Source organism: Giraffa tippelskirchi, chromosome 13 (genome assembly GCF_054371585.1).
Source record: "Giraffa tippelskirchi isolate mGirTip1 chromosome 13, T2T-mGirTip1v1.2.pri, whole genome shotgun sequence".
Taxonomy (NCBI): domain Eukaryota; kingdom Metazoa; phylum Chordata; class Mammalia; order Artiodactyla; family Giraffidae; genus Giraffa; species Giraffa tippelskirchi.
This window is the reverse complement of record NC_137287.1, coordinates 39,899,964-39,917,797: the sequence shown is the minus strand read 5'-3', so window position 1 is coordinate 39,917,797 and position 17,834 is coordinate 39,899,964. Positions and strand designations below refer to the sequence as shown.

Here is a 17,834-nt window from a genome sequence, read left to right as displayed (position 1 = left end):
ATGGTGAAGCACAGGGAAACCTGGCATACTGCAGTCCACGGGATTGCAAAGAGTCAGACACGACTGAGCGACTGAACAACAACAAAGCAAACCACTCTGACCTGAGCCTAACATTTTCAGGGCCTGGGGCAAGTGTATAAACAGAGGCCCACACACCAAATGTCTAAGAATTTAAATATAAGTTGTGCTAATAACGTGTTAAATAAAGTATGTTCTATGATCCTACCTTGACAAATACACCTTCATCATGACCTGAAAGGCCAAGTCCTAGTTTAGAATGATCACATAACTCTGGAAAGTGAACTGGCCCTGCCTCTAGCTGCCTCACCTCCATTCTCTGCCCACCTCCACTTTAGACAACTAACAGGTAGCTAATAGACCTAGGGGTGGGCAACTTGCTGTGTGGTCCATCATCCTTTCAGGAGGACAGACCTGGGAAGAGAGCTGACAGATTCTGCTAGATTTGTCCTGGTAGGTGAGGCTAATGCCCTAGGAGGAATGAGGCATTCTAGATCTGCTACCAACCAGCCCAGAGAACCGGGGACAAGCTCCCTATGTTCAGCTGGCCCATCTGTAAAATGGGCCAGCAGTTCTGCCCACAGTCCACGGCTGATGGCAGGGTCTAACTGGAAACAGAGATGTGAACCTTCCTGGGGTACCCCCATCCGAGGGATGGGGGAGACAGAGCAGGCCATCCACTCTAGCCCGGGATATGAGGATGCAGAGGCGTGGGAGCTGGGCAGCTCTCCAGGAAGTTGGGCCTAGGAGGACGATCCCAGGAGGAGGGGTTGCTGAACCAGCAGAATTGCTGAGGCTCAGACTGGAGTGGAGCAGCTGCCTCACTGCAGCCTGGGCTGGCCCTCTGCCCAACTGCACAGCAACTTGTCCCCCCACCCCGGCCACAGTGCAACTCCTGCTCCTGCCCACCAGCCGTGTGCCCAGCTAGGAGCTCCCTGAAGCCCCCCAGCCCCCCCAGGGCCCTGGGGTCCAGCCCTTTGTGTAAAAAATGGTGATGATGAGTGTCCCCTCCCGGTGGACTGCTGGGGGCATGGAGGTCTGAGAGCTGCCACGGTTTCTATCATTCTCAAAGATGCCGCCTCTGTACAGTGCTCAGCTGATGCATAGTACATGGAAGGGATCAGCAACCATGGGTCGGGACTCCCCTTCCTGCCCAGCAGGGATCCTGGAGCTACTCAGGCTGAACAGGGAGCCTGGCCTGGTCTCTCAGTTACCCCATAGGCACAGGACATATGCAGCCCTCCCCCCAGTGCCAAGTCACATCAGTCGTGTCCAACTCTGGGCAACCCTATGGATTGTAGCCCGCAAGGCTCCTCTGTCCATGGGATTCTCCAGGCAAGAACACTGGAGTGAGTTGCTGTGCCCTCCTCCAGGGGATCTTCCTGACCCAGGGATTAAACCCTAGTCTCTTATGTCTCCTGCATTGGCAGGGGGCTTCTTTACCCCTAGTGCCACCTGGGAAGCTCCCCACCCAGAGTCCCCACAAAAATGCAGACTGCTCAGGGCATGCTCCCACCCCTGGCCACCGGCCCACAGACACTTGGCTGTGTCCCCCAGCCCTCTTCCCCGCACTCAGGCTCTCAGGGTTTATGCTGCTCTGGACATCCTTCAGGTGTTCCCAAGCCCGCATATCCATCTGCCACTCCCCGGAGCTGCCCTGGGGTGCCCCTGTACTTAGAGAGGAAGATGAGCATGTTTGTGGGGCAGGGGTGCCGGCATGCAGTTGCCCAGCCAGAAGGGGTGAGGTCAGGGTGTAGCTGAGCCCAGCGGTGTGGGTTCTGCCATGTTCTAACCATGTTCCTTGGGATATGTGACCCTACATCTCTGAGCCTCGGGGGGGGTTAATTTAATTTATTTTTGGCTGTGTTGGGTCTTCATCGCTGTGCAGGCTTTCTCTAGTTGCGGCAAGCGGGGGCTACTCTCTAGGTAGTGCCAGGCTTCTTGTTGTGGTGGCTTCTTCTGTTGAAGAGCATGGGCTCTAGGGCACGCGGGCTCAGTAGTTTAGTTGCTCCATGGCATGTGGGATCTTCCTGGATCGGGATCGAACCCATGTCTCCTGCGTTGGCAGGCAGATTACCACTGAGCTACCAGGGAAGCCCCAAGCCTCAGTCTTCTCACCTCCAAAATGGGGGTGGTTCCTCCTTGGCAGGGTTATTGTGAAGACCCAACACAGAATGTGGGTAAAAGGCTCAGCACAGTTTGGCGGTTTCTCAAACACTGAAACGTGGAATTACCACATGATGCAGCAACCCCACTGCTACTATATACCCAAGAAAAATCAAAATGTGTACTCAGAAGTACTCGTATAGAAAAGTTCTCGCAAGCATTATTTGTACTAGCTAAAAAGTGGAAACCATCTCATCAAGTGTCCATCGATGAATGGAAAAATGGATAAATGAAATACGGTCCCTCCATACATCCTTTTTGTTCAGCCATAAAAAGGAATGAAGTACTAACACAGGCTTCCCTTGTGGCTCAGCTGGTAAAGAACCACCTGCAATGCGGGAAACCTGGGTTCGATCCCTGGGTTGGGAAGATCCCCTGGAGAAGGGAAAGGCTACCCACTCCAGTATTCTGGCCTGGAGAATTCCATGGACTGTATAGTCCATGGGGTCACAAAGAGTCAGACACAACTGAGCAACTTTCCCTTTCACTGACACAGGCTACAACCTGGATGGACCTAGAAAATGTTATGCCCAATGAAAGAAACCAGACACAAAAGGCCATATATTGTATGACTTCATTTCTATGAAATGTCCAGAAGAGGTAAATCCATGGAGTCAGGAAGCTGATCACCGGCTGACAGGAGCTGAGGGGAGGTGGGGTGGGGGATGGGGAGTGAGTGCGGAACGGGAAGGGGGGGAGGTGGGGTTCTTTTGGAATGATGGGAATGTTCTGGAACTAGACAGAAGTGGTGGTTGCACAACATTAAGTGCCACTGAACTGTTCACTTAAAAATGGTAACTTTCATGTAATGTGAATTTCATTTCAATTCAAACAAAACATTCGGTATAGCCCCTCCATACAGAACAAGCTCTCAAAGCTATGAAAGGTGCTAAAAAAAATCAGGAGTTCAGCAAGTAAAGAGGCAGAGATGACGCATCCTAGGTGTGGGCAAAGGTTCAAAGAGAGGGTTCAGTGAATTCTGAGACTGCCGTTCACTCGTGGCTTGTACAGCGGAGAGGAGGAAGCTGCAGGGGCCGGGCCCAGGAGTCTGGAGGGTGATGGGGGACACTTGCAGCCTTCTTACAAGGTTCAGGCTTAGGATATTTTTTTATTAAAAAACATTCATTTATGTAGGGGGTGGTGGTCCACGGGATCCCGTCTGGCTGTCACACATGGGTGGGCACCACACACAGACGAAAAAGCCTTTGGGGGCAGGTCCATCACGAACTGTCTTGGCCGTGGGAAGCGAAGGTGTCTGTGGGGCCTTTGATGGACAATGTCAAACAGGGTGCTGGCTGTGAGCTGGAGACAGGTAAGGAAGGGCCCGGAGCAAGGAAGGTACTGAAAGCCCTGGAGAGTGGGCAGGAGCCCCCAGGGAGAGGGCAGACACAGGATCTCTGGAGGCCGCCAGCCTTTAGGGGAAGGCAGAGAAAGAGAGTGAATGCGGGCGGCAAGAAGCTAGCAATGGTCACAGGAGCTTTCTAGGAGCAGTGCTGTCGGCCACTGTGTAGACAGATGTGGCAAGATGCACGCGAAAAGTATGCACGGTATTTGGCAGTGTGAGATGGCCAGTGACCTTGTGAAACTCTCACGGGAGACTTGGGAGTAAAACATGACAGCTGACAGCAAGTCAAGCTGCTAGTGAGAAGTGAGGCTGGATCTCTGAAGAGTGCCGTCTGCAAGGATGGTGTTGAAATGCTGAGGGAGGGACTTCCCTGGCGGTTCCGTGGTTCAGGTTTGGTGCTTCCACTGCATGGGACACAGGTTCAATCCCTGGTCAGGGAACTAAGATCCTGCATACCATATGGCGCACAGACAAAAAATTAAAGAAAGAAAAGAAAAAGAAACGCTGATAGGAAGGAAAGAGGGAAGATTCAGGGAGGAAGATTGCTGGGACCAGGGCCTGGGTGGATCGCAGGGGACATGGCCTTGGTCAAGGGGCCAGAGAAAGGAAAAGGGGTGCAGCTGCAATTCATAAGCCTGGTGGGAAGACATCCTGGGAGAGGCTGTCTCAAGGACTCTGTTTTTTTTTGAGGCCACGTGTGTAGAATGTGGGAAGGCTGGATGGAAGAGGAGGCACGAGGGACTCCAGTAATGGAGGGGTCACTGGGATTAGTGAAGGGACCTGAGGGTCCGACTGGTCTGCACAGGCCTGACAGGGCCCAGACTAGGGTTGCCTGATGTAGCAAAGAAAACTACAAGACACCTAACCACACTTGAATTTCACACAGGCAACACAGAACGTGGTATATTCCATGCAATATTTAGGCTGTACTTAACAAAACACGTTGCTTATCTGAAATCAAATGCAACTGGATGTCCTGTAATTTACCTGGGAATCCTAGTGGGCACCAGACGGATGGGGGGGCGGGTGTGGATGGTACCACCCGGCCCAGGGAACCGCTCTCGGGAGGGTGGGGTCCTCGAGAGGGGAAAAGGCTGGGGTCGCTGCTTTCGTCCCGGGGCCTGTACCGCTTCTTCCCAGGAGGCAGGGGCCCTCTGCCCCAGAGCTTCAGTCTCGTCCCCGCCACCCCCGTCCCTCGCGCCCCTTGGTGTCGCCCTAATGCCCCATCGATAACTCGACGCTCGGCTTCTATCGACTTGCTCCGATTTCGCTAGGCGTCCTGGGCCGCGACGGAGTGCGGAGCCGCCTGAAAGGTACAGGGGCTGCGGGACGCGGGCTGGAAGGCGGCGTCCAGGGGCCGGGAGAGCGCGCCCGGGGGGCGCTGACTCCGCGGTACAGAGTCAGGGCAGTCGGCGGAGCGCCGGGGAGCTCCCCCCCTCACCCCACAGGGCCCGCCGCCGGCCCACTACGCACGCGCGGCCACCGTGCTCAGGCTTCGCTCCCGGGCCGGTGCGCAGCCCTGCGCTTGCGCGGCCTGCCCCTGCGGCACCGCGGCGGCCGCGGCGCGACTGCCCCCTGCCGGCCGCCGGTGGGAGGGCGTTCCGGCGGGGGAAGCAGCACGCGCCTCGGAGCTCCCAGCTGTCCCTTGCCGGTTGTCACGTGTCTCCCTGAACCTCTCCGCGCCTCGGTTTTCCCGGTGTCTAAAATGGGGGTGATCTCATTATTCCCCATCACCGAGTAATATGCTGTAACGTATTTAGGACATAAGGTATTTCGTAAACACTGCACTCCCCATCTCTGCTCTAGATGCTCTGATCTCTGGTCCCTGCCTGTCAGACCTAGTGCCCTGTGTTTATTTGAGTCCTTCCAGCAGCCACACCATGAATACGTCTCCAGGCACAGTGGGCAGTGACCCCGTCATCTTGGCCACTGCAGGCTATGACCACACGGTGCGGTTCTGGCAGGCCCACAGCGGGATCTGTACGCGAACCGTGCAGCACCAGGACTCCGTATCCTCCGCTGGGGCGATGGGGCGGGTGGTGCTGGACAGGATGCCCGGTGGGAAGGACACGGCACTGAACCCGCCGGGGTGGAGGCCTCGGAGGCCCCTGTTGGTCACCTTCCTTAACAGACCCAGCAGGTGAACGCGCTGGAGATCACACCCGACCGCACCATGATTGCAGCTGCAGGTACCCTGCCCTCAACCCCAACCCCTGATTTCTCCTAGGTCGATCTGCACAGCCTCACTTCAGTTTGGCCTCTGCTTCTAGGTTACCAGCACATTCGCATGTATGACCTCAACTCCAATAACCCCAACCCTATCATCAGCTATGACGGGGTCAACAAGAACATCGCATCTGTGGGCTTCCACGAGGACGGCCGCTGGATGTACACGGGCGGGGAGGACTGCACCGCCCGGATCTGGGACCTCAGGTGTGGGGCGCCGGGCGGGAGCAGCTTGCTGCCTGGGTGGGTAGGATGAGGGCCAGGCCGGGAGACTGTCTGCGCAGGTGACTTCTTGAAGGCAGGTGAGGAAAGCTGGTAGGGCAGGGAGGCAGACCCACAAAGACTCCCCCGGGCAGATCCTCAGCCTGATCCCACAGGGGACTCTGGAACAAGCTGCACCAAAGAGCAAGTCCCACCTCGAGGCAAGGGCCCACCCTTTATGCCCTTTCTCAGTCAGTCATTGGCTTCAGGCTGTCCCAGGGAGGTCTGAGCCCCCCAAGTCTTTCCTGTGAGACAGCTCCCATCACAGGCAGAGGATAAGTGGCCAGGGAAAGGGTCTCTCAGGGAGGAGGGGGGCGCTGACGGCCACTCACCACAGACAGGGTGTGTCCCCCCATCTCAAAGGTCCCGGAACCTGCAGTGTCAGCGAATCTTCCAGGTGAACGCGCCCATTAACTGTGTGTGCCTGCACCCCAACCAGGTGAGGGGGCCGCCTGGGGCTGGGTACCCTGGGGCTCTGGAGGGCAGGGTTGTTGCCCGGCCTCACCTCCCTGGCGCATAACCTCAGGCGGAGCTCATTGTGGGTGACCAGAGTGGCGCCATCCACATCTGGGACTTGAAAACCGACCACAACGAGCAGCTGATCCCAGAGCCGGAGGTCTCCATCACATCTGCTCACATTGACCCCGATGCCAGCTATATGGCTGCCGTCAACAGCACTGTGAGTCCCGGGGAGGGGCATGCAGCTCGGGGCCCAGCTCTTTAGAACCCTGTTCCCTGCAGGTGGGCTCATGCCCCAGGTGTCCCTGTGGCCTCTCCCCTCTCCCCCCGAGTCCTGCTTCCCCATCCTGGCTCCAGCTCTGACCCAGCCAGCTCCTAAAGCCAGAAACCTGGGAGTCACGCCCGGTGCAGCCTCACCGCTGGCCGTGGCCCATGCAGCAGTCCAGGCACCTCCACCTCCAGAGTCTTTCTGGTTGTCCACTTCCCTCTCTCCTCCTGGTCCCAGTTTCCCTCGTCTCTCCCAACAGTGACTGCAGCCTCTCTGACTTCCTTCCTTCTGTGACATCCCCCTGTCCCAACGCAGAGCATCTTCAGCAGGAGCAGCCTGATTGCCTCCTTCTCCTAGGTTAACACTGAGATGCTCCGGGCTCCTTACCAGGGCCTCAGGACCCTACCATTTGACCCCTGGATTCCTGTCCAGCCTCCTTTTCTCCCTTAAACATCCATTTGATCTCAGTGAATCAGTTATCCCTCGACATTCCCAAACCGTCCACTCCTAAGCCTTTGCCCTGCAGTTCGCTGTGTCTGGGTGCCCTCGTCCCATCTTGTCCTGCACATTCCTGTTGGCCAGGCGCATCCTTCAGGAAGGCCAGGCATGGCCTCCTGCCCTCAGCTCATCAGGTGTGGCCCTTGCTCAGGGCCGGGTCTCCCAGGTGCTCCCCATTGCATGTCCCTGGCCCCCAGGTCCTTGTGCGCAGCCACAGTGCTGGATGGCAGCCCCTGGATCTAGGTCTTGCCACTGGGTATCCTCCCCTACCTGTCAGACTGGAGGCCCTTGCCTCCTGTGACTTCTCTCCTCCCTGGCAGGGGAACTGCTATGTCTGGAACCTGACCGGAGGCATTGGTGACGAGGTGACACAGCTCATCCCCAAGACCAAGATCCCGGCGCACACCCGCTATGCCCTGCAGTGCCGCTTCAGCCCCGACTCCACGTGTGTGCAGGGCTGGGGGCAGGAGGCAGTGTGCCTGGGGCTGGGGGGCCTGATGCATTGGGGTCTGCTTGGAGGACAGCACGGGGGTGCGGGATGGGAGGCCTGTTGATGGCACCCCTGCCACACTCACCCCCGCCCCCAGGCTCCTCGCCACCTGCTCCGCCGACCAGACGTGCAAGATCTGGAGGACGTCCAACTTCTCCCTGATGACGGAGCTGAGCATCAAGAGCAGCAACCCCGGAGAGTCGTCCCGGGGCTGGATGTGGGGCTGTGCCTTCTCAGGGGACTCGCAGTACATCGTCACTGGTGGGCCCCGCCGCCCTGCCCTCTGCCCCACGGGCCCAGCCTGGGGCTGCTCCCCGAACCCCATCCGTGCTCTCCCTCCCTCCCTGCAGCTTCCTCTGACAACCTGGCCCGGCTCTGGTGCGTGGAGACAGGCGAGATCAAGAGAGAGTATGGCGGCCACCAGAAAGCTGTCGTGTGCTTGGCCTTCAACGACAGCGTGCTGGGCTAGCCTCGTCCCTGGGCACTGCAGGCAGCCGTCCAGGTGGCACCAGCTGGGTGTGTCTGTCCAGCTGCCCAGGTCAGAGTGACACCCCATGGGCTGGCCGCTTCATCCTAGGCTCGCTGGACTGGACTGAGCGACCCTGGACCGGCCAGGCCAGTCCACTCTAGGACTTTCTCAGCCCCGGCTGCTTATGTGGACGCAGCAGGGCTCAGGGCTCATTCCCTTCTGAAACTCTGGAGCCACAGGGCCTAGAGCCACCAAGGGGGTCCGAGGCTGGTGCTCACCCCCAGCCAGGGCCTCCCCTGGTCCCTCCCCGGCCCTGTTTTGCATCCCCAAGGCCACAGAGAACACTGTCACGGCCAGGTGGAGTGGTTTATTATCCCCGTCCGCCCTCCGTGGACTGGTGACAGGGTCGGCCAGTTGGCTGGCCTTTGGGGCCAGGCTGGGGGCTCAGTCCGGGAGGTAATAAAAGCAGACAGACACACAGATGTTACTTGGGAAGCAGATGTCGATACATAGGTAGATCAGCCGCTGCCTCTGGGGCCCTGGAGGAGGGGTCTCCGTGAACCCCAAAGGACCCTTCCCCGCTCCGCCCCCAGACTGTCCTGTGGGAGCCCAGGCCCCTCCGCACAGCCTGCCCCGACTTACCCTCTGCGCGTCGGGCCCAGTAAATGGGGGTCTTGGCACAAAGGTGCTGCACGGGAGCCCCTACTTGGGCAGGGTCCACCTCTCGGCTCCCAAGCACTGCCAGCAGCTCCTGGGCATAGTGGGTGTCCTGGCTGGGGCTTCGCATTGCCTGGAGCTGCAGAGAAGGACGCTCGCACTGCCCCTGGCTTGGTGGGGCCCACACACCCCAGGACATGCTGGCGGTGTGCCAGCCCTGCCCCGGCTCTTGTCAGCAGCCTCATCCACAGGAAGACAGAGCTTCTGTTCCCCTGAAACTGGAGCCCCAGCCCGCCCCAGGCCCAGGCTACACACAGGACCCTTTGTCTGGCCCCTGGCTGGAGGCTCCTCACCTGAGAGGTGTTCACCAGCAGCTGCAGAGTCTCACGGTCTCGGGGTTCCATCAGGCGCAAGAAGCAGGCCCGGTGCTCCGAGGGCCGGTAACAGACGTAGCCCTGGGCAGGCAGGCAGGTGAGGCAGGGCCACCTGAACCCCCCGCCCCGCCCCACCCCACCCCACCCCACCCCGCCATGCCACTCACGCTCTGCCCATCGAATAGCACTGCCCAGCTGCGGTTGCTCTGGGCTGGAGTCACCCGGATGGTTGCCACGTTCTGGGCCACGTCCACCTGCTCGGTTTGGTTGGACCGGGGCATGCCTGGGCTTGGGAGGCTCAGGCGGAGCGTCTGCAGCAGGGGCTGAGTGGGAGGCGGGAGGTCGCTGGCCAGGCTGGGGCTGCCCCGACCCGCCCCCAGCCCTGCTGGTTTCTGATGTCTGCTCCCTGCCTTGCTTGGCCCTACTGGAGGGCTGGGCGGGGCTGGTCTCTCCTCCCCCTCCTGACTCCCCTCCCGACTGTCTGAGCCTCTGCCTGGGTCCTGAGAAGGGGCTCACCTGGGAAGGGCTGTGGCTGAAACCAAAGAGCCCTCCAGCCACAGCTGCGGTAGTGGTCAGCGCCAGCAGCAGCAGCAGCAGGCCGGGAGCCCTCCAGCGCCTGTGGCAGGGCTCCGTCTCCACCTGGAGGCACATTGGAGTCAGTGGGGCCCGGAGTGGAGGCCAGGCAGTGGGCTGGTTCAGAGGAGGTAGAGGCTGAGGAAGTTCAGGAGACAGGTGCTCCCCCTGCCCTGCCGGGCAGCCCTGGGCCTCTGTCCCAAGAGGGCGCGGGTCAGAGGGCGCGGGTCGGGTTAGCGCTCACCCTCGTAGGTGTGGGGTGCTCGGGCCAGCTGCTCCCCTGCCCCATGCTGCAGCCACGGGACAATGCGAGATTGTCTGCTGCTCCCGAGTCGAGTCGGCTGGGAAACCTCAGGACACCTCCGATGAGCCAGTCCTTCTGGCCCCCTCCCTGCCTGACCCCCCTGCTTCCTCCCCAGCCCAGCCACCTGATATCCAGGTCAGAGACGGGATGCCTGGAAGGGCTACTTATCGCTGCCCGGCTCTCCTGATGCCTGGTCTGCGCAGACTAGAGCGCATGTGGGCCTGGGAGCGCAGGAGCCGTTGTGGAAGCGGAGACCCAGTGGCTGGCGCAGAGGGCAGCCCAGGTTGTCCAGGAGTTTATAATACAAAGTCTGGTTGGGGGCTGATTTCATTTTCCTGTAGACGCCTGTTCCCAGTCTCTCAGGTTACCTCTACACTCTGGGCGTGGAGCCTGGCATACAGGGGGCCATGGGCAAGTGCCCATTTCATGGGACTCTGTGGCACTTCCCTTTCCTCCCAGGCACCTCGGCTGCTTCCCAGTCCCCACCAATGCAGGGCAGTCCACAGGTGCACGCCCAAGACCAGGGCAGCTTCTAGGAGGTTCCACTGCTGGAGGGGCAGCCTCCTGGGACTGCCTGCATACTGCAGGATGGTGAGGCCAGCCTCATGCCCATCAACCCCTGCCCGGCCCAGCATGGCTGTCCCTAACTGATCAGTGCTGTGCGTTTCCAGCTGCTTGGGGCTATGGATCCCAGCACCCAGTAGCTCCCAGCACTGGCAGGTTTCAGGAGGTGCGTGTCCTTCACCAGCTTCACCCCATGACCCCTTCCTTCTCTGGTTATTTTTTGTGTGCCTTATTTTTCCTGATTCTTCAGAACCTGCCCCTCTGCAGTGGGCCTCAGACAGGGCGGAGTTTCTGTGCTCAGAGTCCCAAATCGAAGAGTCCCAGAATGGCCCTGTCCTGAGGGTACCCCCTCCTGCTCCCTGGCCGCCTGGCTGTGGTGAGACAGCCGCACCCTCCATGCAGAGGCCGCTGTCCAGGCGAGAGCAAGGAACACCAGAGTCAGCTGCGGTTGAAGAGTTTAATACACCTTTGGGTTCACACAGTGCAACAGGGGTGGGGGGGGCAGGATGCACAGGCTCCCAGGCCGCTGCCCAGCCGAAGAGGGGGGTGTCGCCAGCTGCCGCACCTGCTGTGTGCTCCTGGTGTGGGTGACAACGCCCTGACAGGCCTGCTCAATATCCAGACCCACCTTGAGCCGACCTCGCAGAGCCAACGTCAGCACCACCAACCTCACAGGCGCCGCTGCCCTTGCATTGCCCCCGGTGAAGTATGAACCCCAGATGCTCAGGCCTGGGAGGAGCCAAGGCTCAGGACATGCTTTATTGCTCTGAGAACTCTTACAGGGTGGGTGAAGGAGCATGGTGATCCTGGGGCTAGGAGAGAACTGTGGGCTCTGAGCAGAAGCCGCTGGGTGTGGGGCGAGGCACCAGGAAGCAGTCGGCCAAAAAGAACAGCTTCCCAGGCCCTCCCCTACAAGTGCAGCCACAGGCCCATCCTCAAAGGTCAGCAACTCAGGGAGCAGGCAGAAAAGGCCACAGCCCCCTGCCAAGAACCCTTGGCTAGCCAGTGGACCCAGCCAGTCCTCCAGCTGGCAAATGACAAGGGACCTCAGGATCAAGAAAGGTGGCCCCGTGGACCACTGACATATGACACCCATCCCAACCAAGTGTCTGGGAAGAGAGGAAGAGATTTGATTCCTGTTTTGGGGAACACTTCTTTCCTCCCCTACCCAGAGGGAGCCTTGGGTGACAGGCATTCTTTGGCCAGCACATGCCTTTGGCCGAACTGCTGGCTGCGGGGCACGCAGACTTCTTCAGTGGGATTTTCCCTACAAGACAGAGCACAGCTATTAATCATATGCTTACACTTAAGTCCACCACCTGACAAAGTTGTTAGAGCGCTAAAAAACAAAAACTTTTGGTACCAATGCTGCTCTGAGCTCCCTCAACGGCAGCCCTGAGTTTAACGATGGCATTCATGCCCTCCTGGCTGCTTGCCAAGCAACAGGCTCAGTCCAGACCACCTGGGTTTACATGCACCTTTGGAAAGGACGAGGCTCAGCCGGGCTGTTTACAGAAGTGCACGACTGCATGAGGGTGGCAGCCCTGGTCTCTAAAATGGAACAGACACTCAGTTGTGACATCGGAGTGGTTTTGAAGGAAGTGTGGGGTGGTGAGGGCAGCACCCCAGACCCCACGGACAGGAAGGCTCCACCAGAGAGCAGCCCCTTCCTATGCTCCCACCCTGCAGGTGAGGACCTGAGGCACCAGCAGGTTCCTCTGAGGACCACACCGATGGGGCCCTGGCTGGGTTTGCACAAGTTGTTCACAACAGTGGAAATGATCAGCCCCTCCTCCCCACTGACTCCTGAAACTTTCAATAAATATATGACACCCCTAGACCCACCTCAGTCCCACCAGTAGGCCCTGAGGTTACCTGAATCCTGGACATACATTGAACCCAACAGCAAGGCCCATGGGCACCTAACGCCCAGGATCCCCACAATGTCCTCCAAGCTTAAAAGTGCATCTTAAAATATAAGCATCTGTAAACAAAGTCGCCCTCCAAACGTTTACTTACGAGGTTAACAACTAGCACCTCTGCTTAATTCCAAGTAAGCAAACTTGAAGCCACCTAGCTGAGCGATGCTGAAGCCCCACCTATTAACTTGGGTAAGTGATTTTCAATTTTTCTTTTTTTATTCTGGAGATTAAAGACACTAAATCTTTAACCTTGAAGGGCAGGCAAAAGGTCGGCTATGCTGTCAACATAGAAATCAGGGACCATTTTCTTCTTGGCCGTGCAGTCACTTTCCTGATTACTTTTCACGTCCCGCAGACTGGAGACGCCCGTGAGGGTCAGGATGGTCTTCAGACCACAGGTCACGCCCAGGAGGATGTCTGTGTCCAGGCGGTCGCCCACCATGACGGTGCGCTCTGGGTGGATGCCATACTCCTGGGACACGCAGTCGAAGATGAAGCGGCTGGGCTTCCCAATGATGTCGGCCTGGCGCTGGGCGGCCATCTCCACGGCTCGGACCAGACAGCCGGTACCTGCGGGGGCGGAGAGGGAGGGGAGGCGTGCCGGGGGTCAGAGGCCGGGAGGGGCTTGCTGCCCGCCCTCCAGCCTCCTTCCACCCGGGGCGCACGGACCCGCGATGAAGCGGCCGTTCTCTAGTGGGAGTCGGTTGTCCATGTTGGTGCCTACAAGCAGGCAGTCGGGCTGTTGCAGGTAGCGCACCGCCTTGGTGAGCTTCATGTAACTGAAGTGCGGATCAAAGCCCACCACGACGGCGCGCACATCGGGCTCCAGGGGCGCGTCCAGCCAGGCGCCGGGGCCTTCGCCCCGCAGCGGCTCGGGCCCCACGCCCACGCAGGAGACGCCCACGGCCTCCAGCTCGGCGGCCAGGGCCACGCTGCCCAGCACGTAGGCCTTGGGGGCCGGGGAGCCGGCCAGGCGCTGGCGCAGGTAGAGCGCGGTGCAGTAGGCCGTGCCGAAGACCTCGCGGCAGGCGTCGGGCCCTGCCGGGCCGCCGAAGCCCAGGCACCGCAGCTTTTCGGCGTAGGCCTCGCGGGTCTTGCTGCTGTTGTTGGTGATGAAGCCGAGGCGCTTGCCGCGGGCCCGCAGCGCCGTCAGGGTCTCGGGCGCGCCGGGCACCGCCGTCTCGCCGCGCCACAGCACGCCGTCGCAGTCGAAGAGCACCGTGTCCACGTCGGCCAGCAGCGCCTGAGCCCGCTCGGCGTTCAGCCGCACGCACCGGCCGTCGTCGCCGCCGGCCTCCGTCGCCGCCATGGCCGCCCGCCGCCGCCGCCGCCGCCGCCACCGGCCGCCCGCAGCCGACGCCGCCGCCGCCACCGGCCGCCCGCTCTTCCTCGCAGCCGCCTGCTGCCGGTCCCGCCCCGCCCCCGGCGCGCTCATAGGCCCCGCGCCTCGCGCCTGCGGCCCATTGGGCCCCGCCTGCGCCAATCTGCCCCCGCCTCCCGCGGGCTGCGGGAGCGCCGGGCCAACCGCCGCTGTCCGCCGCGGACAGGCGGGCGGCCATTGGCTGGAGCGCCTTGGGCGCCGCGGTGATTGGCTGGCGGGGAGCCAACCGGCATTCTGCGTGGAGCGCTCACTGCGGAAATTCGGCCGAGGAGCCGGAGCGCCGCCGCAGGACGTAAGGCTGCTGTTCATTGGCTGCTGCGGTACAGCTCGCCTATTGGAGGCGCTTGGTCAGACTAGGTGACGGAGACCCTTAATCGCGTGACCCCCGCGCCGGGCCGGCTGTGATTGGCTAGCTTGTCTCCAATCTTGCGGGCGGGGCTCTCCACGGGATTGCGGCGGGAGGGGGCCGCTGTCCCCTTTGGGCCGGAGTCACGTCCGCACCTTTGCCTGGTCGGCGCTGGCGGTGCCCTCCGCCGTGGACACGGTGTCTGCGCGTTGGCCGATTATGACCTTTCTGAGAGGCAGGCCCGGGCTCCTTCCTAACAAGCCTTGCGTTCTCATTTCCAGGCCTTTGCAAAATCGCTTTCCCTGTGCTTGGTGGTCATGGGGACGAGTGATTACAGGACAGTAGGATCAGAATCTAAGAGAAGGACGTTAGTGCCTAGAACACAGCACTCGGTAACTGGTCGCTCTCATCATCATTAGGTATTACTAACTTTTATGGAGGCGTAAAACATACAGGAGATCAAACCAGTTAATCCTAAAAGAGATCAATCCTGAATATTCATTGGAAGGACTGTTGCTGAAGCTGATGCTCCAAAACTTTGGCCACCTGATGCGAAGAGCTGATTCATTGGAAAAGACTCTAGTGCTGGGAAAGATTGAGGGCAGAAGGAGAAGGGGACAGCAGAAGATGAGATGGTTAGATGGCATCATCAACTAAATGAATGTGACTTTGAGCAAACTCCGGGAGATAGTGAAGGACAAGGAAGCCTGGTGTGCTGCAGTCCATGGGGTTGCAAAGAGTCAGACACACACAAAACATAAAGTGCATAAATCTTAAGTGTGCAGCCTGATAGGATTTTAAAGAGTTGGACACAACTGGGTGGAGTGAACAACAGGCCTGTGTAAACACAGCCGAGATCAAGGTATAGAATATTTCCATCACTCCAGAAAGTTCCCTCAAGTCACTATGCGTCCCTAGAGGTTACTCCTCACCCAACTGCTTTTCTGCCTTCTGTCACCAAAGAGTGAGTCACAGCCTCCTTTGCCTGTCCTGGACTATCTTGCAGGAGCTTGCCCTGTGTACTCCTGGTTCTTCTTTCTTTTGGATCAACATAGTATCAATGAAATCCATTCTATTCAGTGTTTTTTTTTTTTAATTGTCACATGGGTCATTGTAAGAATTTACTCCCCTGTTCCCCACTTGATGGACATTTGGGTGGCTTCCAGTTTGGGGCCATTGTAAATAATGCCCCTATGAAGGTTCTTCTTCCTACACGTTCATTTCCAGACATAGGCCCTCATTTCTCTTGGGTAGATACTTAGAAGTGGAATTGCCAGTTGACACAGTAGGTGTAGTTTTCTCCTCATTACTTTCACTAGGGCCAGGGGGCAGACTAGCAGGTCCCAGCTTCCCAAGCACTTACCCTGTGCCAGGCGATCCAGACCTCCAGTTCCTAGTGTGTCAAATCTCTGCTCCTCTCTTGGGTCCCTGCTGCTGCTGCTGCTGCTGCTAAGTTGCTTCAGTCATGTCCGACTCTGTGCGACCCCATAGACAGCAGCCCACTAGGCCCTTCCGTCCCTGGGATTCTCCAGGCAAGAACGCTGGAGTGGGTTGCCATTTCCTTCTCCAATGCATGAAAGTGAAAAGTGAAAGTGAAGTCGCTCAGTCGTGTCTGACTCTCAGCAACCCCATGGACTGTAGCCTACCAGGCTCCTCCATGGGATTTTCCAGGCAAGAGTACTGTAGTGGGGTGCCATTGCCTTCTCTGCTCTTGGGTCCCAAGTCTCCATAAAGTCTACTCTGGGGCCTGCCTTACCCCCAAACCCATGAGGTAAAGCCAGTAACCTCTGTACCCTTAAGGCCCTGCTTGTTCCCCTATGGCCTGTTTGGTCTTGGCTGGTCTGGGAACCCCTGGAGGACAGGGACCATGGGCCATAAGAGCGAGCCACTGACAGTCACCAACTGGACAATTCAAAGTTGAGACTAAACTCAGTTGACCCCAAAGCTGAGCTCTGTTTTGTTTAACATTTCCTGTAGGTTGTAGGGTCTGAGTTGGCATGGCAGGAGAGGTGGAATGGCCAGTATCAAGAGAGGGGACGGTTATGGACAAGGTCCTGAAGGAGGCTGAGGACTGTCCCTGGAAGAGGTGTAATGTGTCTGGACAGGAGAGGTGCACAGCACGATGGCTTTGTGTCCCTGACACACAGTAGGTGCTCAGTGTATACCTGCCAATAGACAGTGCCAGGGTCCTCCCAAGTGAGGAAGCTGGACCACAGGTGGACTGGGGCATGGACTTAGATGGTTCAAGGACATACACTAATCTTCATGGCATTCCATGGATTTAAATTGTATTAGAGAACTTCCCTGGTGGCCCAGTGGTTAGGAATCCGCCTGCCAATGCAGGAAACACGGGTTTGATCCCTGGTCCAGGAAGATTCCACATGCTGCGGGGCAACTAAGGCCATGTGCCACAACTACCAAGTCCATGCTCTAGAGCCCGAGAGCCACAGCTGTGGAAGCCCGTGCACGCTGGAGCCTGTGCTCTGCAACAGGAGAAGCCACCACAATGAGACACCTGCACACTGCTGCTAGAGAGTAATCCCTGCTCTTTGCAACTAGAGAAAGTCTGCATGCAGAAATGAAGACCCAGCACAGCCAAAAATAAATAAATGATCTAAATGATATTTGAAACTACCAATAGCCATTAAATCTATGTTTTCACAGAGGTTCTCCTTTCTAATGAGCTAAGCAAAAAAAAAGGGGGCCATTGAAAAAGGACTGAAAGGAATTCCCTGGCAGTCCAGCAGTTAGAACTACAAGACTTCGTTGCAACGGGTGTGGGTTTAATCCCTGGTTGGGGAGCAAAGATCCCACAAGATGCACCTGCGGCCAAAACAAAACAAACAAAAACTCTTTAAAACAAAGAAAAAGGACTGAAGTGCAAAAAAAAAAAAAAGCAACTTAAATAATTCTCAACGTGAGATTGGTTGAGTAAATATAAGTACATCTGAGGACTGGAGATTAGCCACCATCATGGAGGGTGATGGGTTTCCCTGGTGTCTCGCGGCAAAAGATCTGTCTGCCAATATAGAAGATGCTTGATCGATCCCTAGGTCAGGAAGATCCCCTGGAGAAGGAAATGGCAACCCACTCCAGTATTCTCGCCTGGAGAATTCCATGGACAGAGGAGCCCGGCGGGCTACAGTGCATGGGGTTGCAAAGAGTCAGACACAACTTAGCGGCTAACATTTTCACTTTCACTTTGGAGGGTGATGGAATTTTTGTCAGGCTCTGGCCATAGAGAGGCTGGTGTCGCCTGTCAAACACACAGTGTGCAGCTGGAGCCCATGTGAGGGCAGGGTGGAAAAGGAGGCCACCTGGGGGAAGGGAGACTTTGGGGAAGGGAGAAGGCCTGACCTGGCCACTCTGCCTTCCAGGGACTTCAGGCCCATCCACTCCTGTGTCCGCTGTCTGCCTAGGCTTCAGCTGAAGCGGGGCCCAGAGCTTACCAGATCGGGATTCCCTTTTCTGACCCCCAGGGAGTAACCAGGCAGGAGCCCTGGACTGTTGCTG

At 58.2% G+C, this 17,834-nt stretch overlaps 3 protein-coding genes and 1 long non-coding RNA gene across 21 annotated transcripts; 2 read left to right on the top strand and 2 right to left on the bottom strand.

Annotated features, from left to right (window-relative positions):
* Positions 1-4,805: 4,805 nt before the first annotated feature.
* Positions 4,806-8,680, top strand: MLST8 (MTOR associated protein MLST8). 18 transcript variants are annotated; one of them, XM_081555404.1, is made up of 9 exons: positions 4,806-4,842; positions 5,465-5,538; positions 5,670-5,718; positions 5,800-5,962; positions 6,380-6,455; positions 6,543-6,695; positions 7,562-7,686; positions 7,829-7,992; positions 8,082-8,680. In XM_081555404.1, exons 3-9 carry the CDS (start codon positions 5,703-5,705, stop codon positions 8,198-8,200), a joined length of 816 nt encoding a protein of 271 aa, XP_081411530.1. In that variant the 5' UTR covers positions 4,806-4,842; positions 5,465-5,538; positions 5,670-5,702; the 3' UTR covers positions 8,201-8,680. The 18 variants fall into 18 exon arrangements, with proteins under 18 accessions (XP_081411530.1, XP_081411527.1, XP_081411529.1 ...); XM_081555401.1 differs by having other exon boundaries at positions 5,667-5,718; XM_081555403.1 differs by having other exon boundaries at positions 5,426-5,538.
* Positions 8,081-10,743, bottom strand: BRICD5 (BRICHOS domain containing 5). The gene is made up of 7 exons (XM_081552273.1): positions 10,595-10,743; positions 10,477-10,498; positions 9,748-9,870; positions 9,399-9,554; positions 9,211-9,312; positions 8,843-8,996; positions 8,081-8,739 (listed from the first exon to the last, which is right to left on the bottom strand). Exons 1-7 carry the CDS (start codon positions 10,741-10,743, stop codon positions 8,645-8,647), a joined length of 801 nt encoding a protein of 266 aa, XP_081408399.1. The 3' UTR covers positions 8,081-8,644.
* Positions 10,744-12,798: 2,055 nt separating this feature from the next.
* PGP (phosphoglycolate phosphatase) lies at positions 12,799-14,005 on the bottom strand. The gene is made up of 2 exons (XM_081555387.1): positions 13,264-14,005; positions 12,799-13,164 (listed from the first exon to the last, which is right to left on the bottom strand). The coding sequence occupies exons 1-2, from the start codon at positions 13,901-13,903 to the stop codon at positions 12,839-12,841; spliced, it is 966 nt and encodes a 321-aa protein (XP_081411513.1). The 5' UTR covers positions 13,904-14,005; the 3' UTR covers positions 12,799-12,838.
* A 441-nt stretch (positions 14,006-14,446) lies between these two features.
* On the top strand, positions 14,447-17,191 carry LOC145531826 (uncharacterized). Its single transcript, XR_014072785.1, has 2 exons — positions 14,447-15,798; positions 15,945-17,191. It is a non-coding gene; the product is annotated as an uncharacterized LOC145531826 (long non-coding RNA).
* Positions 17,192-17,834: the final 643 nt, after the last annotated feature.

What these genes read in the sequence shown, in the direction of transcription:
- MLST8 (XM_081555391.1), top strand. Translation starts at nt 5,410, where the DNA reads ATGAATACGTCTCCAGGCACAGTGGGCAGTGACCCCGTCATCTTGGCC. An exon ending in TGTGCCTGCACCCCAACCAG is followed by an intron (nt 6,456 to 6,542) that starts GTGAGGGGGCCG and finishes GCATAACCTCAG; the next exon opens with GCGGAGCTCATTGTGGGTGA. An exon ending in TGGCTGCCGTCAACAGCACT is followed by an intron (nt 6,696 to 7,561) that starts GTGAGTCCCGGG and finishes CCTCCCTGGCAG; the next exon opens with GGGAACTGCTATGTCTGGAA.
- BRICD5 (XM_081552273.1), bottom strand. Translation starts at nt 10,743, where the DNA reads ATGCTGGGCCGGGCAGGGGTTGATGGGCATGAGGCTGGCCTCACCATC. An exon ending in CTGTGGACTGCCCTGCATTG is followed by an intron (nt 10,499 to 10,594) that starts GTGGGGACTGGG and finishes CCTGTATGCCAG; the next exon opens with GCTCCACGCCCAGAGTGTAG. An exon ending in TGCTATTCGATGGGCAGAGC is followed by an intron (nt 9,313 to 9,398) that starts GTGAGTGGCATG and finishes CTGCCTGCCCAG; the next exon opens with GGCTACGTCTGTTACCGGCC.
- PGP (XM_081555387.1), bottom strand. Translation starts at nt 13,903, where the DNA reads ATGGCGGCGACGGAGGCCGGCGGCGACGACGGCCGGTGCGTGCGGCTG. An exon ending in GAACGGCCGCTTCATCGCGG is followed by an intron (nt 13,165 to 13,263) that starts GTCCGTGCGCCC and finishes CCGCCCCCGCAG; the next exon opens with GTACCGGCTGTCTGGTCCGA.